We start from the raw sequence: 26,596 nt of genomic DNA on the forward strand, positions 1-26,596 counted from the left end.
CTGAAAAATATGAAATCCAAACTTGATTGAGAATTTGATCACATCCATTTTTGAATCAAACCTAATCAAGATCTTTAAATTGTCAGATCTGATCTAGCCAGAACCAAATCAGGTCACGGTAAGATGATCTCGTCGCATGCACATGCACATGCACTTAAATGCTTTCTTGGTGACGTGACAAGAAGGGGTCGGTAATTTGTAGTCAATAATGGAGTTGATGATTATAAAGTTATTAAATCAGCAATTATAAGCTTAATTAACTTTTCCATAAAATATGATTAACCAGGCAAACTGTTAATTAAAAAAAAAAAATCTTAGAAAGACTAGAATAACGGTGGACGCATGACAAGGTCTTTAAAACCCGTGGGGGCGGCCGTTATCTTCCTGGTGAGTTAGCAGCTGAGTGACCGACCGGCCGGCCGGCCGCGTTTGTCATCGTAATCCATTCCATTGCCTCCGTTCGCGATACGCTGTCCGCGAGATCGGCGGGAGGAGATGGCGGTTGGCCGGATAAGGCATCCCTTCGTGGACCTTATCCCGAATCATTTTTTTCCCTAATATAGGCCATAGCGAGTCCGAAAACCTCGGACCAAAAATTCCGAAAATAGGATAAATAAATTAAAAAGATTTCCTTCTTCAGAGAAAAAAGATCAGTATATAAAGTGAGATCGCCGTCATTCTTATCTCTTGTTGAACTCTCTTTCTCTGGTCTTGTTTCCTTCCCGTCGGCCTCTTCGCCTAGCGATTGACGTGCTTAGAGATTAAAGTATTTTGGTTGGGAAGTCTAAAGACCCTCCAACGAGGAGAGAGACGCATAGTTGTAGAAAGATTTCCGGTAAGGTTTAGAGACCTTTTTTTTTTTTTTTCCTCTTTAACTTTCTTTGTGGTTTTTTTAGGGCATTGGACGGGGGTTTTACCAAGGTTTTGGATTTTTTGTTTTTTAAGCGATTAGAATGTGAGATTTGGTTTCGCCTTCGTTTTATAGTGTGTCTTGGAATAGAACGAGAAGATGCGACAATTTTATTGATTTTTTTATTCAATTTTTAAGTCGTTGCATGTGAGAAGGTATGGGTTGGACCCCTTCTTTGTGTTTTACAATCTTCCTGGGATTCGAAATGTTGTTGGTTTTCCTACTCCTGTGATTGGTTTGGATTATTCTACTCTTTTACATTATTTTGTGGCAGAAAATATTGTTGAATAATAGGATACGGACATATAAATAAGATCTTTGGTTTGTAAGACATGGATATTTTTCCCCCTTTCTTGGCTTTCTTTCTTTAGATTTGGTTCCTGAGACGCGGAATAAGGCAGATTCCAGTACCAATCCTTTTTTTCCCAAAAGAAGATTATGTCAGATTTTAATGTTAATAATTTGCGCCATTATCATTAATGCTTTGATTTGTTTCCTGTTGTATTGGGGGAGTTAGAAAAGGGAGCATATTCTAGCCTGTGATGGACATTGAAGAGGACATATTGTTCTTAAAGTTTCGATCTTGATGTGATCTGGAACATGTGTGCCCTTGACCAAAAGGAAAAGCTGAACATTTCTCCTGTCCTTGTCTTTGTTTTGTGGGCCTCTGGGATGTTCGTTTTTAACTATGAGAAATCATCAACTTGAAGTCAGGAAATCAAATCATCATTTGAGAGGTTCCAAAAGTGCTTATGCTTGTGCTTAATATAATTCTTACTGAAGGGTGGTCATAACAATGACCACCAGCAACAGGCTTTTTCCGTGTACCTGGATTGGTGTCTACGATTCCTTTGTCACCATCATTGGGTGTTAACTGTTTGTCTGTCTTGCTCAAAATGCATGTTTACTGGCCTTCTCATATCATGGTATTTTTTTTTGCCTTATTATAGCCATGAAGAAATATTTTTTTTACCGTCTTCTCTTGGTGTCCTCTTTATTCTTGCCAATGATTTTTTTTGAAATAGTTTTCATAGTTATACACCTGACCTATCTGCTTTATTTCTTCTTGCTTGAGATGGTCTTTTATCATCCAGAACTGCAGTTTCAGTTAGTTGGCATTTCGTATTCTTATGACCGCATTGCAGGTTTTACTGCTATATGTCTTATACCAGCTACTTAATATATGTCTCATGTATCGTGTTATGTCTTTTTTACTACGAAAACATGATTATGACCAACAGCCATAATCATTCTAACTGGTCTCACTTTAGCATTAGCCTTTATCCACATTCCATAGTGATGTTGCTTTGCGAATAATCTTTTGCTCATGCAGAATGTATCAATGCTTCTTTTTCATGCCAGTGTTGGACAGGATTTTAACGAGCTAGCGTTTAAGTATTTGGAGGTAGGGATCCTCTCGGCTATTGTCTTCTATCGTTAATGCAATGGAAGGGGGTGTCCATAAAGCAGACAAAACAGAATTTAAGGAATGCTTTAGTTTGACATGGAAGCACCCGTACATTCTTCGCCTTGCATTCTCTGCTGGCATTGGTGGTCTTCTATTTGGCTACGACACAGGTACACAGTTTAACTTTAGCTGTCTTTTCCGTGTCATATTGAAAGGCATAGCACTTCTATGATATCTAGATGAAGTTTGTTATAACCTAGACATTGCAAAGTTTAATTGTTCATATAATATGATCTGATATGCATACTATGGTTGAGATATGGTGAAGGCACTTTAGGACATAGTGGTCCAAAACTTGATCTTTCTTTAAACAATTATTTCAAGGGGATGATGGATGGGGTTGTCCCATTGGTCGTACCTGTTTGTAGCAACCAGAAGTTCCGGGTTCCAATCTTGGACGGTGCATACCTGGTAATGGGACATAGGTAACTATAGTGAGGATGGGCCTCACTTCCCTTCTCAAAAATTAAAAAAAAGGTCCAGCTGCAATAACCTCTTCTTTTTTCCCCTAAGCTGCAATGTATGGATATTTTTTGGTAATGCTATCCTAAGGATTTGCAAATGGATTGTACTTCTGCTTTGATATGTAAGTTGAAAGAGCGCATTAAAGCACAAATAGAAAATTTCATTGTGTGCGCAGGATCCACTGCCTCATTTACTATGGTGAAGCCTTCTTCTCTGCTTATACATTTTCTTATGCTCAAGGAAAGGTGATGCTCAGTCATTGACACCACTATGGACTGAGAGGTTGTGTTTAAGAAGTGAAGGGTATAACAGAGCTGCTGGTCACTAAAGGAAATTTTATGCACACATCTGGAAGTTATGAGTTCTACTACACTTCTTTGAATATTTTTTAGGAAAATTATATGACTTGCTTTATCCATGAAAAGTTCTAATTCTTACTTAAATTTCTTTCTGGAAGCTGCCAATTCTTGCTGTTAGGATTATTTGCATATGAATCCATGAAAAAATGAAAGAAAAGTAGAAACCATAAAAGATATCAAAGCGGATCTTCAATTTATGGTTTCTCAAAAAATGAGTGGATTCGGAAGTCAGGATGGAAATAAACACTTTTCTAATAAACACCAGATAGATGGTAACTTACATCTTTTTAACTCGTTAAATTTTAAATTCTGAAAAAGTTGGTAAAGCTCTGGTATCTTTGAAACTAGAGTAAGAATTGAACAGTGCTGCAAACGAGTTTCTTTAAGGTGAATGTTAAATTCCAGACCTTTTGAAAGTGGGACATGGCCCAGAGCTGAAGAAGTGGTCAATAAGGTGCTTTAGAATGGAATCTGCACCATAATGGAGTATTCCTTCTTTTAAATTTCTTGACATCTTTCATTGCGCAATGACTACCATGATGTTTTGGAGGGAACAGACACACACTGTTTGGTACTTCGACAGATAAAAGTTTATCTTCATTTCTTCATCTCTTTGTATGCTTTTTAAAGCATCATGATATGTTTTCACTCTGGAATTGTATGTTTTTTTAAAAAAATGGAAATTTATATTCGGATGCCAGACTACTCTCTGGCCAAAGACATGTAACAATTTGAATAAAATGTAAGTACTTTTACCAATTTAGCTGCATAGTTGTTTTCAGGCTTTGCATGATTTCTCTTCCAAATGTGCATGATAATATGCATATTATATCTGCAAATTGGTTTTGATAACTGTCATGATATGATGCTATCTTCTGAATTTAGGCATATAAATCTCCATACTGGTTCCAAAAAATGCCATCTTTGCGGTTCTTTAGAAGAAATCCTGTCTTACCAAATAAGATGTCATGCCCATGTCACCATATATTGGTGGATGGAATGTAATTCAGAGGTGATGGGAATGGTACTTCTGGTGCCTAAATAGAAACTTCTTTATGCATGTCTGAAAGATAGGCTTTTAATATGTTTATTGTTCTAGATTGTTGGTCAAAAACATTCTGCAAATGTTTTTGGGGGTAGAGAAGGTAGTTGCCTGTTTTAAAAAAAATTGTTCCACATCAAAGTTGTCAGGTGATTCTAATATTTCACTGCATTAGGGATGTCTTTTCGTGCTGGTTGGCTATCTTTTATTTGTAGGATTGGACTTTGTATTTTTGCTTATGTTTGTTGTGTCTTTGTGACTAAACATTAATCAGAATAAGTTAACCCAATATTTCTATTCATAACATTGTTTACATTTAAGCATTGCTGCCGCTAGATGGACCTAGTCTGATACTGCATGCTCATGTTCGATCTGGCATCTTTTTGTTGTTCTGTCTAATGAATAGACTTATGTCATAGGCCTCAAAATTTGTACAGGCCCTATAAATGCATTATATCATACACAAAGTACACATATAATGTTGGATTATTTAAAGCATGTCAGAGAAACATGTACTGTTCACTTTTGTTGCTGTATTTCTGCGATGTAATCTGGTATTATTCTTGTGAGTCAAAATAATTCATGGATTCAAAATTTTCACTGATTATTGGTTTAGGTGTTATATCTGGAGCACTTCTTTACATACGTGATGACTTCCAACAAGTCGAAAAGAGTACTGTACTGCAGGTCTGCTCCCTTATGTTCATGACAATTAGTGATATGATTTTACAGAATTTGTTATAGTAGATCTTTCCCAACCTATGCGTCATCCCAGCTTACGTGTTTGACCATTACTTTGTCAATAGGAAACCATTGTGAGCATGGCTGTGGCTGGAGCTATAGTGGGTGCTGCTTTTGGTGGATGGATGAATGACAGATTTGGACGGAGACCTTCAATATTGTTTGCTGATCTGCTTTTCTTTGTTGGTGCTATTGTAATGGCTGTGGCACCAATTCCTGCAATTATAATTGTAGGGAGAATCTTTGTGGGCTTAGGAGTTGGGATGGCTTCTATGACTTCTCCTCTTTACATTTCTGAAGCTTCTCCTGCCAAAATTAGAGGTGCTCTTGTTAGCACCAATGGGTTACTTATTACAGGAGGGCAGTTTCTGTCTTACCTCATAAATCTGGCTTTCACGCGGGTGATTAGACAATTTTCTCCCATTCTGTTAAAAGTGTTGTTCCCATGTGGTCATCATAGTACTGACATTTCAACTCCGTTCTATCTTTTTTTGGTGCAGACAGCAGGAACTTGGCGCTGGATGCTCGGGGTGGCTGGATTTCCTGCTTTTGTTCAGTTTATATTGATGCTGATGCTTCCTGAGTCACCTAGGTGGCTGTATAGAAAGGTTATACTATATTTCCTTTCATATATTTTTGTGGTTTTTGCTCACATTATTACATTCGTTTTTGTACAGCTTTCTACTTTTCTGCTGATTTAATCTACTCCTTATAGAACTCTTCATTTGTTCTGTCCAGTATTTTGCTACATGATAGTGATCATAGATTCTTTCTTTATTTTTTTTATTAAACAGGATAGAAAAGAAGAAGCTGCAGAGATCTTAAGAAAGATATACCCTTCTCATGAAGTTGAGAAAGAAATAGAAGCTTTACGGTTATCGGTTGAAGCTGAAATAGCTGAGGAAGGTTCTGTTGACGGACATGGCGCGTTCAGTAAATTAAAGAAAGGAATGGGTAGTATAGTTGTTCGCAGAGGGCTTGTGGCAGGCGTTCTCGTCCAGGTAGCTCAGCAATTTGTGGGTATCAACACAGTTATGTATTATAGTCCCACAATAGTTCAACTGGCTGGTTATGCTTCCAACAGTACTGCATTGGCACTCTCTCTCATAACCTCTGGTCTCAATGCCGTGGGCTCTATTGTCAGTATCTTCTTTGTTGACAGAGCTGGAAGGAGAAGGCTGCTACTTTTGAGTTTGATTGGAATCATTACATGCTTGGCCTTGCTATCCGGTGTCTTCTTTGGGGTTGCTTCACATTCCCCAGCAGTTGATTTGTCGAGTCAGGTCAGTGGAAACTTGACTTGCTCTGATCTCAAGCCAGCTTCAAGCACGACATGGACGTGTATGAATTGCGTGAAAGCCGCCTCTGGGTGTGGATTTTGTGCTCATGATGGGAATAAAGTAAGTGCCTCAGCTATCTAAATTGTTAAGCACCTTTGTGGACTGATCATCAATAAGCTTTAGTATGTGATTTATTCAGTTGTTGGATGTTTTTAATAAGAGCATTCCTGTCATCGGTTAAATAATGTATACATGGAATGCTTCTTCTCCAACCGGACTCTGGTCCGGTAGGCATTCCTCATAGTGCATGTGCTAGGGAGAGTCTCCATGTTAAATCCTGGATGGTGTCCATGCCTTGGGGTGAATTTTCATTGCCTTAGCACACAGATCTTGATATTGGATAAATTTAACTACAACAACTAAATTTGATCATAAAAAAGATGTGATGGTACCAGTTATCTCTGTAGAATATGACAAGCTTCAGTGTGATGCTCAAAATGTTACATTCCAGTCTTTTACTAGATTGGCTTTATCCATGTTGCATCAATGTCCATGGCATGTCGCATATTTTGAAAGTAGAAGGAAGTATTATTTAACTTCATTCTTGTGGCATCAAAGTTTCAAATTATCTAATCCTGATCATGCCTTATTTGTTGAACAGCTTCTTCCCGGCACCTGCTTGACATCTGAGTCTGCTGGAAAAGAATTCTGTGAAGCAGCAAGCCGTGAGTGGTACACTCGTGGTTGCCCAAGCAACTTTGGCTGGTTGGCTCTCATTGGCCTCGGAGCGTATATCATCTCCTACTCTCCGGGTATGGGCACTGTCCCTTGGATCGTCAACTCTGAGATCTACCCACTGAGATACCGAGGAGTCTGTGGTGGGGTGGCTGCAGTGGCGAATTGGGTTTCTAACCTGATTGTCACACAGACATTCTTGAGCTTGACGGAGGCTTTGGGCACTGCACCAACATTCCTCTTGTTCTGCTGTGTTTCTGTCGTTGCATTTGTTGTCATTTTCTTGGTTGTGCCTGAGACCAAGGGATTGCCATTCGAAGAGGTGGAGAGGATGCTGGAGAGCAAAAGCTACAGGGCTTGGAAGAAGCGCTCTGTTCAAGCTCAACCTTAGATATCCATGTTTTGTTATTATTTGTAAGTCTGTTCTAGGTTGATAGGATAATAACAACCACTTTATGACCTTATGGTTTTCCTTCCTCAAATGAATGTTACAAACGCTTATAACTAGTCCTGGGATCATGGAGTTCAAAGGAATTTGGTATTGAACGATACTTTATGTTGTTTCTGCTTGATGGCATGCTGTTAAAAGATGTACATAATACAATATCATGGACTGAATTTATGCTAATCTCTTGCATGAAATATCTCCGGTCATGGTTGGTTTGGAGGTCCCGTTCCAAAATCCTGGTGTCATTTTTTTCAATATTATTGGAGAAGTTTAATGGAGAAGCAATGAAGTTAAATAGAGTGGTTTACCATGCATCCATAACCAACGTTCGCCAAACGGGCAAAGGATGTCAAGCTTTAGATTCGTACCGTGCTATTCTGGGACGTCGGAGGGGGAGACAGCCCTCGTCATCAGAGGGATGGAGGGAAGGAGCTAGAGAGCTGATACAAGATCACAACTATCTGTACTTTGTTTAGAGAGAGAGAGAGCTGATACAAGATCCCCTCTTCAAGTGGTCCATTCAATTCTCTTTCCCGTGTGTTTTTTTCCATCAATAGCAAACACTTTTTCTTATTTTCTGACAAATAGATGATTCAATTCTCTTTCCCGTATGTTTTTTTCCATCAATAGCAAACACTTTTTCTTATTTTCTGACAAATAGATGGAGCAAAGCTCTATCCGATCTGATAACGTATTAGAGAGAAGTGTCGGAAAAATATTTATCATTTTTTTCTTCACTGTTTTTATTTTTTTTTTGCTTATTTTATTTCTATTCTTTCATTTCTGTTTTCACTCTATCATGCTCCGAACTTAACTACCGCACAAAGGCAACCTCTATTTTTAAAAATATTATCTCAAATTATACTCAAAATATTATATCAAATCATACTTAGATAATATAATTCACTAATTTCTCATTATAATCAAGATTAATATTTATTCAAAAATAAATTAAATAAATATCCTCTAAGATCCTATGTTTCTCACTGCTCGGTCCCAAGTCCCATAGAATCTTTCGGATCCGAAAAAAATAGAAAAAAAGATTGAGTTTTATGGGCTCAATAAGTTACCAATATCTCTGAGGAATCAAATAAAGTTAATTTTTAAAATATAACAATTTAACAGTAATATGTAACAACATAATTTTCCTTCAAAATATGCCGTGCATATCAGTAAAAAAAAAAATCTAAAATTTCTCTCTCAGTCTTTGGTGATTATGTCCACGATCCGTCCCCTGACAAAATCCAAAAGAAGTTAGGCCCCAAAAAACAAACACACGATACATCAGCATGTGCCAACAATCAACCCCGACTGAGTTGGTCTGAAAGAAACTAGTTTTGATGCACATTGCCACGATTAGTCTCATGACAAGACAAAAAGATCGGTTCTGAAATATATACACGTGACGTATTAGCATATGCCAGTGATCAACTCCAACTGGCTAGATCAGAAAGAACTAGCTCTGCCAGCGATTAACCCCAACAGGCTAGATCTAGAAAAAATATATTTTTGATGTGTGACTAACGATCAGTCCCATTAGTTATATCCGAATCATAGTCAACTAAAGAGTTTTTCTCATGATTTCACCAATAACCAATTTCTCATAGACAATCATACTTATAGTATCAACTCAAATTTTTACATTCTCCAAAAGAGTAATAAAATAATTTTTATTCAAACGTTCATACAAAGTGAATATGTATAATTTTTTTTTTAGAAATCATATAATATTAAAATAAGAAAATCATCTCTTTCTAAATTTTGTATCATGCAGAGATGATACTATATTTAATCTAATATTTTAAATTATTTTTCATGCATAAATATAAACTTTCAAACTTTAATAATTTTTAAATATTTTATATATAAAAATTTAATTTTTAAATATATAAATATATATCAAAATAAATTTAGAGATAAAAGAAAATATATAGTCAATCGATTCCAAAAAATCATAATCTTCAACACATGGCCTGATCCTTAGATCTGTGCTTCTCTCGATCTAGATAAAAATCTTTGATCAAATTTATTTCAGTAATCAAGAAAAATTAGACTAATTAAATCTGGTCAATTGGTAGAGATATAAAGAAAAGAGAAATCAAGGTCTGATCTATTTGATCCGACTCAACCAACATAAAAAGGAGAGATACCTGATCTAGATTAGTTGGATTTTTTTATTTGGGACTGGATCTACTTGATTTAAGTCAAAATCAAGGGCCTCAATCTGGATGGTTTAAGTTGGTCATTAAGAGATCAATGTAGATCCAATCGAAATTGGGTCTTGGTCAAGTTCTTTCTCTTCCTCTCTCCATCTCTCTCTCTCTTTCTCTCTCTCTTTCTTTCTTTATTTTTCTTTTGTTCTTTTTTTCCTTCTCTCTCTCTCTTGCCCCCTCTTATGGCCACCAATGGACAGTAAAACAGAGATTTTCCATGGCCTTTTTAAGGAAGAAATGAGGGAAGACAAAAGGAGATGAGGTCAACAATTGGACAGTGGTGGCATGGTTGGATGCTGGCGACGGCGATGGTTTGGCCAGTGCTGCCGATTCCTGACAAAATAAATAGAAAATTGAGGAATAGGGAGGAGAAATGGATTTTTTGGGGCAATGACGGCTTGATTGTGGTACTTTGGTGGCTACCGGACGTGAGGGAGAAGGGAAAGGGAGGAGTTGTAGTGATGGATTCAATCGAGGATGGTGAGGTTTAAGAAGAAGTGGAAGGAAAGAAGACAAGCATGATAAATCCATGGATAAGGCCAGTCTTCACTGGTGTACCCCATCCAAATAGCCTTCGGTCATTCTCCCACCGACACAAGATGCTTATCCGACTGCTCGACAGCCTTATCTTCTTCCACAGGATTGGCATGGGATTAAGTTTCCATATTCACTTTTCTTCTTTTTTTTTTTCTCATTAAACCAAATCCATTTGGACCAGTTCTTACATTCTCCTCCCTTAAAAAAATTTCATTTTTAAAATTTAAAAAATCTAATTCTTCCAAATTAAAGATGCTGAACCAAAAACTTTCAAATACCAATTTATCTTAATTTGGCATATCTATCAAAATGAACATGATCATATCACTAAAATGCTTGTAAGCAATCCAACCCCTCAAGTCAACTATAATGCTAATGCATATTTCTATATCAAGACACAGATTCTTTCCAAGAATACTTCACAAAATAAAGCTACAATCAGCTTAGAATGCTTTAAAAGAATAGTAGAAAATTTGAAAATCCAAACTTTTGTCTGGACCCAAAAGGATATTTTAAAGAGAATTATCCAACCGATTGGCGTCTGTACAAATAGAAGATACAAGGATGAGGTACATCATGCAACATAAAAAAAACAGTCACAAAGGATTGGCAGGATCTTGGAGGAAAGAGATTCTTCTAAAATAAGAAGAAAACAAGATAATAAGGAATTCCTTTGACTGTATAAACAAATTTATTTTTAGATAAAATACCTCTATATTCTTCTAGATTGTGCTTGGATACCAAATAGCTATATACCTTCCTAATCATTTGTTTTCACTCTCTAGCTAATCAGCGAAAAATGTTGTTGTTTACTTGGTTGGTGCTCCTATGGTTAGTAGGATAAAGCTATAAAGAAAGTGAAAAGAGAAGAAAGAGGTGGAGGGGAGGGGGGTGGGGGAGAGAGAGAGTACTGGATGATTTATTTTAGGGTCTATTTTTTTATGAATAAATAATTTATCTAAGAATCTATATTTTGCTAGATAAATATCTTTTAGATAATATTTAGACATAAAAATAATTTATCTATATTCTTTTATGCATGAGAAAGTGGTTTCGAGATCGGTTATCCATGTTTTTTTACATTACTCCGAGATAAGTTACTAAAATTTATCTATATTTTTCATAATATCCTTTATGCCTTTTAGGTTTGGAGAAAGTAAATGATTGAGTTATTGGGTATTAGGTATTAGAAATGAGGATTGGATATTTTAGGAATAAAATTAAATACCTATTTTACTGGTTGATGAAAAAAATGATATAGCCACTTCTAAGATGGATAAGATTTTCCTTTCATTCTATGGAAAGTAATTAACTTACCTATCTTGAAAACTGTTAGAATATGGATAAATTGGTTAGTGAGAAAGTTGAGCAATTTTTTCATAATATTTATCCATAAAAGAATAGACCCTTATTTTATTTTTTTTTTTGAAATATATTTATCCAGGTTAGGTATATTTATGAACTTTGGACCTAATAAAGCTATCCACCAATTTGAATGGTATTTAGCTAGCCTACAAGTGTTCTTAATTATATATAAATACTAAAACTATCATATTACAAAGTTAAGTAAAAATTATTGATTATTCATTAATTTTTAAATTTTGAGTTCGAAGCTTCTTTAAGTGAAACTTTGAGCCAGATAATAGTTATTTTTCCTTACAAAAGTGCAATTGTACATGAATATGGATATTGGTACTAATTTTTTTTTTTTTTTTTAAAAATCATCCATCTTCATTTACTTTACCCCACCTACCAGATTATTTTAGCCCCTGATTCTACATTAGAGGGATGGACATTCTTTTACTCTATCAAATTAAACAATTATTTACAATAGCATTTTTGTAATTTAAGAAAGATACAGGCTTTCATGGTAATGGCAATTTTAAAATTTGAAGGACAAGTATATAGTTTATTATGAAGGGAAAATGGAGAAGGGTTAATGATTAATAATCTACTCTCTCCCGTCTTTCGTCACCCTTCCTCACTCGGCCCTCCAGACCGCTGCTCGCGGCGACATCACCACCTATTGGGGGTGTAATGCCTAGGGAACCATAGACCCTAGACAGGATGGCCTGAACACTTGCTGTCGGCTCGTCCCTTGGAATCACCGCACCGGGCTTGGCTACCTCCACCATTGCTTCCATCTCCCTCCACATACTGAAAGGCCATTGCTTATTAAAATGCCTTGTTAACCTCCCTCCCTCATGTTGAACCCGTGAATCCACACGGAGCAAAACATTTATTGTTCAGAAATATATTATTTTTTAAAAATTTTTCTATGCTCTGGTGAGTCCAACGAACCCTTAATATGAAGTTGGTAAAATCAAATTAAACATGTAAAAGATTCAACTTCATGCACCAAAAGAAAAGGAATGTCTCCCCAACGCAAGCCCACACAGGTGCCTAATGTGCAAGAGTAATAGCATCTCTTAAGAACGGTAATTTATGACCCGACTCGTCAGACCCGCAAACACTCCCCTTGAAGTGGTTTCAGGCTTGGCATAAATTGGCTTGAGTCATAAACTTGTTATCCCTCCTAAAATTGTTTAATAAATGAGTCAAATTCATGTTCAGATATTTGACTTGTTTAGCCCATTTTAAACTATATAATTATTAAATCACGTCACAACCGCACTTATTTAAACCATTTAAGATATGTGTAACCCATTTAAGATTATTTAAACCATTTTTGTCCTAAGTTACATCTACCTATTTAACATGTTTAACATATTTAAATCCATTTAACCTATTAAAAACTGACCTAGCCTGTTTAACCTAGTTCATCTTGCTTAGCAAATGGATTACACAAATCACATTCGGTTACCTACTTAATAAACAGATTTGTTTTGATAAATTTTTTAGTCATCCAGCATCCAACTTGGCCCAATTGGATTGCCATCCATAGCCTCCCATGGTGAGAATGCCTTTGAGCATCTCTCCATGCCCTCTTTTTTCCTTCACTAATATTCTAATTTCCATCGATAACCATAATTATTATATTTTAATTTTCTTTAAATTCATAAATTTATTTATTCATTTTATTTAGCAAAGATAAAGAAAAAATAAGATTATATTATTTTTTACTTTAATAAAAAAGTGGCTATGGTAAGGAGAGAGGGCATAGGGTAAAGTGCAAGAAAAACCTAATTCCTGAAGAAGACTTTTAGAAAGCTCATCATGTTACTTTGGAAAACTGTATAGCTTGAAACATTCAAAGCCAAAGAATGTATACCTTGAAAATCCACTTTGTACAACCCATGACCTCGTTCAAAAGAACTAATTAAAAGATATTATTTACATCCTTTGACCCTATATAAAATATCAAGACCTACTCAATGCATAGTCGATGTATGATTAAAAACATGCCTGTATAGATCCTCAAATATTCCTCCAATTTAAACTTTAACATCCTCACTAAACTAGAGATATAAATCTTTTTAAATTCCATCATAAGTACCGCAAATCCAATCATAAACATAACAATTAACTCATGATCAATTCAAATGAGCCTATGCTACAATATTTTAATTGATATAGGTTATGGACCGAATCGTTTCTGATACTACTTATAAACAATCTAAGATCGCATCATCCAAAAAGACTAGTTAGAAAATATTATATGATTTCCTTAGTCCTCTATAGACACCCAAGATCTACCTAGTACAATTAGAACTAAACATACATTCCGTGAATCCTCATATACCCTTCAATCCAATCCTAATGTCCCCACCAGCTTAGAATTCGTGTCTATTCAAATCTATTCACAAGTATCATAAATTCAATCATAAATATCATAAGTCATCTATGGTCAATCTAAATAGAATCATGCCGGAGCATCCGATTCCACTATTTAATGGACCCAATTCCACTATTTAATCAACGTGCAATCTGCACATTTGGGAGATGGACCCGATTCCACTATTTAATCCCGAATTGGATCAAAGCAAGCATTACCTGATGGAATAGAATAAATGAAGATACAGACAAATAAAAACTGGAAATATCATAAAGTTGCAGCTGACTTTTCTTTGGTATTCACAGAACATATAATATCCGGATACAGACGAGGTTTTCAGTAGGGTTCAAACACCTCTCTCGAAGGAGTGCAAGTACTTGCGTAACTCACAAAATACTGGCAGAGAACCACCCAAGATTTCAGTTGTTGATAGGTCATCTGCAGTAATCACACACTGTACCGACCACCTCTGCTTGATTTTTCTCTTCTCGAGTCATCCTGCAAAAAGCCAAGAACCAAGAATATAATAAAGGATCTGAAAGACAGTAACCAGAATCAAACGCTGACAATAATTATAGAAATTAATTATATTTTAAGCTCATTTCGAGATATTTTATGAATAAAATGATGAAAAGAAAGGGAATACATCAACCAGTTGGCATCAGTGAATTTAACAAAAACAATATATCCAATATTATGAATGATGCATAAACTTTCAGGTTCCAAGGAGACATACGTGGAAGCTGTATACAATTTTATCATTGTAGTCAATGATTTCCTTCCATTTCTTCCCAATGCTCATCTGCATGGTGTTAATAAACAGTAAGTTTACAGAAAAAGTAGATGGTACAATTTCAAAAAGAGCTACATGCTTCAGCAAGAATAGTATTACCAAAAGTTTTTAAAGCAGAGAATCAATAAAACAGAATCATTTATATGTTTGAAAAACCCTCGCAAAATCTCTATCGAAAAAAAAAATCATCCTTTTTTCCTTTATTTTTCTTACCAACCAAAAGCAAGAAACCACAAGGACAACTAAGAGCAAAATACAACGATGTAAATCCACTTGCATCAATTTAAGAGAGCAAACATGGAATAAGAACTCATCAGAAATCACACTTTAGCAATGAAAATTATGCAGATTATCAACCCCCAATTGGTAAACAAGTTTAACGTGCTTCACAGAGCTGTCAGCAAAAGGAACATGCACCAAAACAACTAGCAATGATTGGGCATAAGTTTGACAAACTGGATCTATCTCTAGACAGAAAGCGGGAGAATTATTTTAAACTAAGCAATGCTCGATAATTTCATCATCATAATCATAATAGTCGTAATGGCAATAGCAATCATGATAGTAATGTAGTGGTAGAAATAATAGCAACTCTCACAAAAACATCAACAACATCAGAAGCTGGAAGAAGAAATTTTAGCAGATATCACATGTGAAAACGAGAAGATAGCTTTTAATCCTCCAATCCTTGGTAATGGTTAACATATAGGTGAATCACTGGATTTTGATGAATCCACCACAGGATCATGATTTTGTAATACATAGTTCTCGTACTTCAAAAAAAAAAAGATGGCTTTATTCCCCCCAATCCTTGGAAATGGTTGATGTATAGTCAAATCTCAGGATTTTGTTGAAGAGCTATAGGATCATGATTTTTGTAATACATTTACTGCAAGAAAAGATCTCGCACTTGAAAAAAACTAGAATCTTGCTAATAGAGATCTTCGCATGTTAGCTTTTAAAATCCTCCAATCCTTAGTAATGGTTAACATATAGGTAAATCCATGGATTTTTATGAATCCCAAGGATCATGATTTTGTTAGACATTTACTGTATGAACAAGTTACTGTGACCAAACGATTGCTGGAGAGGAACCAAGGAGGATAACTTGGTTTTATATCCAAGTTGATAATATAGAAACATAGAAGAAGAAAGTGCTGCTATGATTGCAGCATTATAATACTGATGACGGCAACTATTTTCATGAATGACCAAAGCCACTAATGTGATTATAATTAACAGATATCCAGAGATGATTATAATATGCTCTCTGACTCCCGATGGAACTCTTGTAAGCAGAGTTGGCCAAACCATCCCACTGCCCAGTTCTAGGTATACCAACCTGAACGAATAGTAGGTTACCAGGACAGTTTGCTGATTCAACTAGGTAAGAGGGTCTCAACTGGGCTGAAGTAAGCAAAACCGCCTGGCTCTGCTCGGTTCAGGGTGGTTCAAACCCCTTACTCTTTTTTCTTCTTTCTTTCCCTTTTTCTTCTCCCTTCCATCCTTTCTTTCCTTTTCTTCTTCTTCACTTTTTTCTTAATTAAGATACTCATGTGACTACAACTTGCCCTTAAGCCATTTTTGACCATAGGTCTATCTACCTCAAGATAGCCTTGAGTTATAGCCCAAGAAACAACTCAACTTTGGGTTGCAGGCATCTGAATGAGTCAACCTATAACTTGAGCTGCATGCGGCTCCACTTACATGATTCTAAACAGCACCCAAGTTCAGACAAAACAAATCATTTTTTGGCTGGTGGCAATTTGAAGCCAACTCACTCAGTTCAAGTATTAGGCCAGTTTGACCTGTTTCGGCTGAATTGATTGACTTTAGTTAACTCCAATCAATCTCAACTAAAACCAATAATATTTTCAAACAAGTCTATTTGAACAATTAATAATGAGGGCTCCATTACCAAACACACAGATGGAATATCAATCTAATGCCTCTCAGGACCTCTGCATAGACCTTCATCCCAAGGGACTTTGACATCTTGATGGCATTAGGATATCTTACCCCTTTGATTTATCTAAAGTACCTCCATATGATAAGCACGGACATTGGTATGACGCTTGAAAATAGCTCCATAAAAAGCAATTTTGAGATATTGAAAGGATCTGACATACTGGATACATGGAACCCCAATGTAACATGGAATGGACTGAACTTCTAGAGAAGCCCCATTATATTAATTTATAAATGCTAATGTGAACAAACAAAATACAATGCACCATCATGCACAACAAATAACAACTAGTTGTTTCATAATTTCCTGTAATATTTGCATTTATTCAATAGTCATCTAACCTCAAAATACGAGTAGGAAAAGCCCAAATTCAACAGGCTCATCAGTTGTACAGAAAAATGATGAAGAAGAAGACTTAATATGATGAACTTTTGAATAGCTGAAATTCAATAAATAATATATGTCTGTTGGATAATACATAAATAAACACTAGGGCCTACCTATATAAAACAAGTTTCACATAAAAACTAACAAAATTACACAAAGAACTTATATCATAAAAAACTCCCAACAATGCAACAAAATAACTTTTCTAGGCTTCTTTATTTTCTTCCATTTTTCTTTTTTGTGGATCTTGCAAATTCTTTTTAGCAAACTTTGAAAATTTGAGCAAACTGTTCAAACCAAACTCAGACCAGGTTTTGAACCTTGCTGGTGACCGTGCTCTCTATATAATAGAAGGTCTAACTGATCAAAGAGAAAAACTAGGCCACTGGTAACTAAGCTAGAAGATCCAACCACACTTGTCAACTAACCTAGGCAACCCAAGGTGATTGACCCTCCTATAACCTAGGTGATTAGACGACCACCTATATGATGGACTTTTTTAAAACATTAAATAAATGATTTATATATTCGCATATATTTCCGTTATTCATTAAAACTTGGATCCTTCTCAATAAATTATTCATATCATATGATTGAAAGATACTTCAAAACAATTAATGCACGACTTCTACTAAAAATATAATACTTCACTATAAACATATTATTGTTTGATATAAACTTAGAGACTACAAGAATACAACCACTAAATATTATTGTTAACAAGAGGATGTTACTGGTATGACCGTATGACAACCGTAGTAACAGTAGCATGTTGTTACTATTGACAATATATGAATGAAAGTAAAGCAAAGTTTCTTCTTTCTGTAGCATATTACAGCAACAAGAATCAAGAATAAATATAAAAGGAATTCAAATACAAAAAGAGTCCTGAATTTTTTAAAAAAAAAAAAGAATTTTTTTCAGAAAAAACACATATCCAAACTTCTCATGGAGCTGTCAATGTTTGTCAGCAGACTAACAAAACTAAACCAAATATGTGCCAATTACCCCTGTGCTGTGTCCATTGCATCACTGACCTCCAATCATCCTGATCTATGCATCTGACCATAATCATCAATGTTTTGTAGTGGAACTTTCAAGTGCAAAGACCTTTGCATTGACAACATCTAATTGCTTCACTCTACACATCAACCACCTTCACGTTTCCAATCTATGCATTAGCCACCTCTAATCACCCTAACCTACATAGCGTGAATCATTCACTGATAGTGGATTGGACAGCATTGGACAGCTTTGATTACAGAATCTTCACCCAATCAACTCAACCTTCCCCAGTTCCCTAAGGGGGACAGTAGCAACTGATTCCACTACCGCTTGGACCTTCTTACACTGTCCATCTTTCACGTCCACCAGAAAATATTTGGCAATAGCACAGATTTAAATTGTGCAGACCTCCTGCTACAACTGTCCTCACCTCCTGCCATCCTCCATTTCCCAACTCGTCTTCATTATAAAGAAGCTCAAATGTTATCTTCTTAGTCCTTATGCATGAGATAAGTAATTGCCACATCAAAAATTACCATGAACTGAAGAGATGGTAGGTGGGCCATAATTTTGATGAAACCTGATAACTGCATATGTGCAACAAAGAGCTATTAGAGGACAAAATTCCGTAAGCTTGTCAGCAAGACATCCAAATGATCCAATTTCAGAGGACCCTGAAATTATTCCAGGAATCCCTTCTCATGGTTGAGAAGGTTGAGCCATGTATTTCAATGGAACCTTAGAATCACTGCTGGTTAGACGGGAAGTCCATTGTGGAGGCTAGAGCAAGAGCTAGTACAAATTACCACTCTCTCCTCAAGAAGATTCTTCCAATACTCGGATGAAATACGAAACCTCATTATGTAATATGCAATTTTATCAGAACCAAGACCAGTGCAACCTCAAAATAAGGTTTGGAAGACTAACCTTTGAAGTTTTAGTTTACGAGTGTTACATTCCAACATTAACCTCGCTACTAATTGGTTCATATTTAATCAGAAAATTGATTTTCTATGTTAGTTTGGTTATCAAAATTAAGGATTGAAGTAAACTAGCTAGTTAATGGTTGACTCAGTAACAGTTAATAGTTTTCAACAGACCTTAACACACATCACACCCTTGGCATAAAATTTGCATGGACATCAACTGAGGTTCAAACCTTTTTCACACCTTTAATATGTCACATCATATTCAAGAGTTACAAATAAAAGAATCTTTTTTTTTTTCAAACAAAAATAAACTTAAACTTTTTTCAATTATTGCTATTCCCATATGTTTCTGACATTTTAAAAAACTTTATGCAATTGCGCAAACCATTTCATGTCACCTTGGATCGAGCTTAATTTCAAACCTCAGTAATAGCCTTGTCATCCATCCCATTATCTCATACAGTTTTTCTCTTTCTTGAGTTTTCCATCTTTCTTATAAACTGTCTCAAGTACACAGTTGGAAATATTCACTTCTTTTCTTTTAAGACCTGGACATAATAAATGCTTTTGAGCTTAATAGTGCAACAGCAGAAGCCTAAAATTTCAACACAATGCAGAAAAGGCTTTATCATATTTCTCTGTTTTCCATAAGTAAGCTACAAACATTTACTACAAGAGTTAATCAGCCCATTGAAATATGCTAAAAAGATCATGGTACCACTTCGCCAGTCAATCCATCTTTATTAAAAATTTCATTCTAGCTAAAAATACCCAAGAAAATCCCTATGAACACTCAAATACCTTACTTAGGTCAACCTTACAAAAAAAAATCGGGCAAGCCTCAACCAGATGGCGATTATCACATTCATCCACCACTAGAACAAACAATGAAGCTTAAATAAATAAAAGCAAATTGACTAGATGAGAGCAAACTTCTAAAATCCACCTCCTCCTTTAAAGAAGTCCAATGATAATATTGAGCAAGCCATCAAACCAACTGTGTCTAATTAGTCTCTCATTTGCTCATGTAAAAAGGGATTCATTTGAACGAGCATCTTTTCCATGAGGCTACAAGGAAATACCAAACTCCATGCTCTTAACATTTGTTTTATAAATATAGACATCTATTTTATCAATCTTTCTAGGGCAAATACAACATCTTTTTCTGTAAAGGGGCAAGCAAGTAATTCAATGATCCTTAGCAAACTTCTACTATGGATCTTTGTCCTACTCCAGTCACATTAATTTGATTATGTTACCATATAGCAGTATTTTTTTTTTACTTAAGTCTTTTCCCTTTCTGTTGCACCTTAATCAAGACCGTTGTTTCCTTGCTGGATGTTACTTATTCCATTTTCCTCCATAATCAACATCTTAATACCAAACTCCAATAATATTTCTAATGATCGACTAGGTCATTTACACAAGAAAGCTAAATCTTCTACACTTTATCATCCCATAACAGAAAAAATCAACCCTTCTATGATTCATTGCCATTCCACATGTTGCTCTACCCAATCTAAATAACAATCATTTATGATACTCTAAACCACCCCAATCTAGGAAATCTGATACAGGCACATTTACATGTTTTCATGTTGTAATGCACTTTGATCATAAAAGACCACCAAGACCACATAGATACATCAATGACCCATCCCATTCTCCCTTGCCAATAACTATAACCATCCAGCTTTGCCCCAACTATTTGTTCTCGGCTTTATGGGTCCCTATCCCACACTCCCTTGCCCCACATCAACACAGCACTTTTCTCTTTTAAAAGAAAGAGACCTTAAAAGTTAAAACTAAACATGTAAAAAGCATCAATATAGAATCCTGAAGTTCAAATAAAAGAAGAGCACCAAATAAAATTAAAAAAAAAAAAAAAAGCTAAAAGCGATCTTATGCATTACATTTTAAATACTTGGGCTCCTAATTCATAAGTTACACATATAACAAAAAAGCTAGAGCGTAGATAAGGTGTTTCACATTTTGCAGAAAAGATGCAACATAATGATATAGTATCATCGATTGAAGCCCATTAAACTTCCAAAGTCGATTAAATAAAAAAAATAAGAACCTGAACAGCTTCATTGGTCGCTGTTTTGGTCCATAATGCAAGCTTGTCCTGCCTCTGGCGCACACTAGCAACAACACCACAGATTTCCTCACTCTCATCAAACTGCTCTCCAATTAAAGCCATCAACTGCATGTATACATTATTTGTGCACCATTAATCAGTTGGCACAAAAGAAAAGTGGGAAAACCATAAAGATTAAAAGCCAGTAAATTGCAAAAGTGTATAACCATTAATTGCAATGCCAGTGAACGTAGTTTGGTACCCAGATGATGCCCATATGGAACAGAAGAAAACCATTATGAAGAAGGGGGATAAAAAGCAAGGCCTAACCGTTTCTAACCACATGTTGTCAAGAGTGCCCTTTCTACTACATGTTACAGACCACTTGCCCCCATTTGCACATTCAGGATCTTCCCACTTGGGTTCTATCCCGGTTTTGAAACAGTGAAAATCAGCATTTCCTGGCAACTTGCTGGGACGAAATATCTGATCATACAAGCTAAAAAAAGAAAAAAGAAAAACACAAATCAACTAGAATATCAATGTAATACAAAGACTGGACCATATGGAGCATAAGCAGGGTTTGAAGCCAATGCTAGAAGGGGAGACTCAAACACACAAACAAGATCTAATACCAGTTCCATTACATGATAAATGAATTTCACAAAGCTAGGTGTTATTTGTTGGATAAATGGCACTCTCAGCAACTTTTCAGGTGTAATTTTCTGGTGGCTGGTTGATACCCAGACAAGGATATAATTTCTAATTCTTTCTAGAGGCTGATACCTTGTCTTTGGACAAGTAAATGGAAATTTTTAAAGAGTTGCTAACTAAATCCAACCACACCACAACACTTTACAGAATCCAAATATGTTTCCAATAAACATTTATATCAAGCAAAAAGCTACATGTGACACTGAGTTCATTTTTCCATTGGCAGCCTAAAATGAAAAAACAAGTGATAGCACTAAGCAATCATGCTATTTTAGCCGTCAATGGAAGTTTTCCAAATCCATGCACAACCTCTACACCATATTTAACATTTTATGCATTTGTAGAAATTTCAATCACCTCCAAGCTAAGATGCTAGCATGACTCGGTAAGAAAGTAAATGCTGGCCATGCCAACACATGAAATCAATGATGATCTACATAGTTGAATAATAAAATATTCTTGGTTCTCCAATGCATAATTAGTTGTGATAAAGACCCAGTTCTAGATACGATGTTGCTTTGAAAACAGATAGGCAGATGAAACTTGCAAAAGCATGGGGATGACAAAGTCTGACAATGTATAAATAACAAGAATGCCATCAAGCAAGAGTGTGAGGTAAGTAGCCCTTAAACAGTTAAACCATTTTATGACTACAATGTGATGATCTATTGTGAAAGAAGACTAGTCTGCTGAGATATAGTCATCAATCAAAACATCCAAATTAATATTGCCAAACTCATTGAAATTTTCTCTACATGCCAAATTAGTGATACTTCAAAACCAATGCTTCGGGCACATAGAAAACAGAAAGGCACCAAAACAGAAACCATCTCATATGTGGATGAAGAAAAACACCAGCAGGAGGGGAGAAGGTGTCGCATCCAAGTCGATCTCTAAGCTGTTTTTTGTCATTTTAAAATCAATTATGTTTGACCATTCCGAGCAAAAGCTTGCTAGCTTACATGCAACATTCATCTTTATTCATAATATTGTACTGTGATCAATTTTACCTAAACAATTCTATACAATTCAAAGAATCTGCATCGAACATGTATCGGTAAGTTGAATAGCATCCAATAACGAGATGCTTATCAAGTTCTTAAGTTCCAATTTTGAGAGATTGATAGGAGATTGGAGACTTCCAACAATGAGTTCCATCAACTCATAATAATATCAAAATAGGGCTTTACTTGTCTAAGATAGGTTAAGCAAATAGGCATCAAACCTTGTGATATGTCATATTCTTTATATCTTTGAACTACTTTTGGGGTTTTTGATGAGAAATTTGCATATTGAAAGCCTTCCACTATATATAAGTGTGTATTTACATAGATACATAATTGATCTTTCAACATGTCCCTGTGACACACCTTTTTTCCTCTTGTAGAGTCAAATGGTGTGTTTTGAATCCAATTCTTGCTTAATGTACTCCATGCAACATTGACAACAGTATGTTGCATTCTACATATTTTACGTTATTATGGTGTCATTGTTGGTTAAAGATTTTGATATTTGTAAGAAACAACAAAAATATGTCATTAATGATTAAAAAGTTTGCGATCAAAAGAGACATGAAACTTCTGCTCTCCAAACATGATCTTAACTGATTGTATCATATTAGATCCACAATGAGTACCACATTAGCATGTTATCAGCATGATAACATTGTCTACATATGAATTATTGATGCCAACTTGTATTGATACATATCATATCAAATTAGAATGCACCAGTACAATGTTTTTCTCTACATCTTTTCTTTTTCTGTTTTAAATTTGTAGCCGACCATCCTAAAAGACCTTATTTCTATTCAAGGTCATTTGAAACTCCTCTCTCTCTCTCTCTCTCTCTCTCTCTCTCTCTCTCTCTCTCTGTCTATTCTTTAGAAACTAGACATAAGTATGACAGAAAACTATCATTCGTAATCAGACCCAAGGTTCTGAACCAGAAAATGTGCTCTAAGTTTCCCACAAATGTTGTTATATGAGCTTCTTGTGTTACCAGCTACGTGAGTAAAATATCATCATATGTCATTGATATGTTGCGTGTTGTCACCTATATTTTTTATCATGATTTTTAAGATTTTTTATGTTTTCATTATGTAATTAAAAAAAAACATATAACATTATCTTCTACAGCAAAGTACTCAAAACCATGCAATGCATCACTGATCACTGGATTGATAATTAGCACAATTATACATTATAGCCTTAGATTTCTGCATACTTGTTATCAACCATATTTATACAATTCAACCATGTGTATACATTAATATGAAGCTTCCAAAAAGCAGCCTATGTTATCAAAAAAATAAAAAAAATGAATAAAGAAGCAGCATCTTAACATGCCAATTGCAAATCATTTTATGGAATTACATCTTTTCTATGGTAGTGCTTGCTAAATGTCAGAACAGTATGCTTACTGTGCAACCCTTAATTGACACAACAAATATACAATAATGTAATCTCCTACCAAAGTCAAGGCCCCATAACAATTAGATACTAAATGATGAAAATCTAAATCCTATGTTGTCAAAGATATTTTCAAGTCTACTGGTATGAAGAAATTGCAATACAAGAATAAGAAGAGAAATTAATAAGACAAATGAACAAGAACCTCATTAATCTGGAAATAGGAAACTATTTTCAATAAGCCAAAGGCACAAGCAAGGTGTTTAGGATTAAAAGAGGCAAGGCATAAACCTCAAAGCACAAGGTGTGGGCCTTATTGATATTTCTAGAATGTTTTGAATGGAAGAAAAACATGGGAATAGATAAGGTCGAATACAAGGATGTAATGAGTGAACTTGCAGACAATTTTAGTACATAATATATCCCATATGCCAAATGTACATAAAGAATAATGCCTCGCATTATCATCTTATCTTAGCATGCCAATATTTCCACCATGTCTCCACAAAAAAGAAAAATGTCAAAAAGCATAACTAACAAGATGTGCACCATACAAGGACCTCTTAGCTTGATAACTTTGTTCTTGTAAAGACTCACCTATGAGTCTCGGCGTATTTTCAAAGAGCCACAACTTAAGGTCCAATGTGAGATAATCCTCAATTAAGAATTTTGAAACAAAACTAGGAACACCGATCAGGGTAATTTGATGACATAATGTTTGGTCTATCTTCGGAAAATCACATAGTGTTATACAATAAATTAGCTCGATTACAAGAATAGGCTTGGATCTACTCAAACTGCCGTTCCACTGAAATGGTTCGAATAGTTTTTCATACAACAAGTCAAAACCACCAAATAAGTTAAAAGAAAATATTGCACTGTAATCAAATGAAACCAATCATAGAGGACTCTCAAGCTGGAGACTGACGAGGCCTTTGGTTGTCAAAAGCAGAAAGTTCAAATATATAAAAAGATGGGTAGAATTAAGATGATAGGGGAAGAAAACTCAACAACTTAGATGTTTTAAAGGATTATATGAATTTCACAATGCAGAGACACACCCAGTGTAGAACATCATTACATGTGATTCAAAAAACAATGTAAAATTACAAATATCGCAATTTTGTAGCACGTCCAGATGCAACTAATACCCTACCAAGATAACACTCTATTCCTTCTTAAAAATAGCAAATTAAACAAAACCAAGATTATAACTTTCCACCCCACAAAAATATATATCAGACACCAATACGCTGAAAACAGGAAGAATTGCATTGTAAGGAATCCATACCAAGTAATAAAAATCAATATCGGAATTCACAGATTTGTAAATAGGTCAAATTTCCAACATCATGCCAAAAAAAAAAAAAAAGAAAAAAATCACGATTTCCTCAACAAAATTAAATAAAACCAAAATTAGCACTAATTATATGAATTTCTGTAGAGAAAAACCTGGCAGATAATATCAATCAAATCAAAACAAGAACCATCGCACTATAGCATGACCAATTGAAGGTACCAAGAAAAGAAAGAAAAAGATCATAATAAATACTATGAAAATTACATGCTGTTTCTCTGAAAATTCAAAATTTAAAGAAAACCTAAAATCAAGAAGCATCGTATAGTGAAACAACCAAGATAACTCTTTACTTCTTCTTCTTCTAATATCAAAAAAAAAAAAAAAAATCACATGGAATTTCCACCAAGAAATCTGTCCACACCGATCGAATAGGAAAACCAAGAAGCATCCATCGAGACCAATAAAGATCGAGAAAATAAAAGAAAACAAAGGATTCTTGGCATCAAAATTTGAAACTGAGAAGAGATCTAAAACTAGAGAAAGAGAGAGAAAAGAAAGAAAGACGAATCGATTCGAACGAGAGATAGAGAGACTGACCACCAGAACTCCTCGACGGTGTCGAAGGTGTAGACCTTGCGGAGGGTGGTGCCCCAGGCGGCGCCCTGCTTGGGTTTGGACTGGTTGTCGAACCAGAAGGTCCACTTCCGCTCCAGCCGATGCGGCGCCTTCTGCCCTCCCTCGCCCTCCCCACCGCTCGCTGCCGCCTCCACCGCCGTCTCCACTTCCGCGGCCATCCCTCTTCGATTCCTCCTCTCCCCTCTAGAGAGCACAAAAAGAAGCAATCCGGTCCGCCGGCCAGAGAAAAGAGGAGGCGCCGCAGCTAAACAAATAGGTTTAATATAAGAAACGAACGAGATATCGGCCATCATCCTTTTATCGGTATCGGGCCCTTGCCGACCGACGTATCAGCCGGCACAAACTGACATATCGATTTATTTACTCTCCGTCACCTGGCTGGATAAATGGGTGCGTTTGATGGACGTAACTTCGGACCAGCCAACTTCATACACATCC

General features: G+C 35.6%; 2 protein-coding genes across 4 annotated transcripts; one reads left to right on the forward strand and one right to left on the reverse strand.

Annotated features, from left to right (window-relative positions):
• The first annotated feature begins 385 nt into the window (after positions 1-385).
• On the forward strand, positions 386-7,628 carry LOC105044192 (probable inositol transporter 2). 3 transcript variants are annotated; one of them, XM_019850195.3, is made up of 7 exons: positions 386-835; positions 2,244-2,488; positions 4,861-4,931; positions 5,051-5,386; positions 5,486-5,593; positions 5,780-6,385; positions 6,927-7,628. In XM_019850195.3, the coding sequence occupies exons 2-7, from the start codon at positions 2,356-2,358 to the stop codon at positions 7,389-7,391; spliced, it is 1,719 nt and encodes a 572-aa protein (XP_019705754.1). In that variant the 5' UTR covers positions 386-835; positions 2,244-2,355; the 3' UTR covers positions 7,392-7,628. The 3 variants fall into 3 exon arrangements, with proteins under 3 accessions (XP_019705754.1, XP_073111471.1, XP_010920307.1); XM_073255370.1 differs by having other exon boundaries at positions 2,316-2,488; XM_010922005.4 differs by having other exon boundaries at positions 387-835; positions 2,273-2,488.
• A 6,548-nt stretch (positions 7,629-14,176) lies between these two features.
• Positions 14,177-26,463, reverse strand: LOC105044190 (eukaryotic translation initiation factor). Its single transcript, XM_010922004.4, has 5 exons — positions 26,120-26,463; positions 21,428-21,596; positions 21,098-21,223; positions 14,671-14,736; positions 14,177-14,432 (listed from the first exon to the last, which is right to left on the reverse strand). The coding sequence occupies exons 1-5, from the start codon at positions 26,449-26,451 to the stop codon at positions 14,382-14,384; spliced, it is 744 nt and encodes a 247-aa protein (XP_010920306.2). The 5' UTR covers positions 26,452-26,463; the 3' UTR covers positions 14,177-14,381.
• Positions 26,464-26,596: the final 133 nt, after the last annotated feature.

This window comes from Elaeis guineensis, chromosome 4 (assembly GCF_000442705.2).
Source record: "Elaeis guineensis isolate ETL-2024a chromosome 4, EG11, whole genome shotgun sequence".
Classification (NCBI taxonomy): domain Eukaryota; kingdom Viridiplantae; phylum Streptophyta; class Magnoliopsida; order Arecales; family Arecaceae; genus Elaeis; species Elaeis guineensis.

Coding starts and splice junctions, on each gene's coding strand:
- LOC105044192 (XM_019850195.3), top strand. CDS start 2,356: ATGGAAGGGGGTGTCCATAAAGCAGACAAAACAGAATTTAAGGAATGC. Junction 5,594..5,779: donor CTAGGTGGCTGTATAGAAAG/GTTATACTATAT, acceptor TTTATTAAACAG/GATAGAAAAGAAGAAGCTGC. Junction 6,386..6,926: donor GTGCTCATGATGGGAATAAA/GTAAGTGCCTCA, acceptor TTTGTTGAACAG/CTTCTTCCCGGCACCTGCTT.
- LOC105044190 (XM_010922004.4), bottom strand. CDS start 26,451: ATGATGGCCGATATCTCGTTCGTTTCTTATATTAAACCTATTTGTTTA. Junction 21,597..26,119: donor ACCGTCGAGGAGTTCTGGTG/GTCAGTCTCTCT, acceptor TTCTTTTTTTAG/CTTGTATGATCAGATATTTC. Junction 14,433..14,670: donor AAATTGTATACAGCTTCCAC/GTATGTCTCCTT, acceptor GGCTTTTTGCAG/GATGACTCGAGAAGAGAAAA.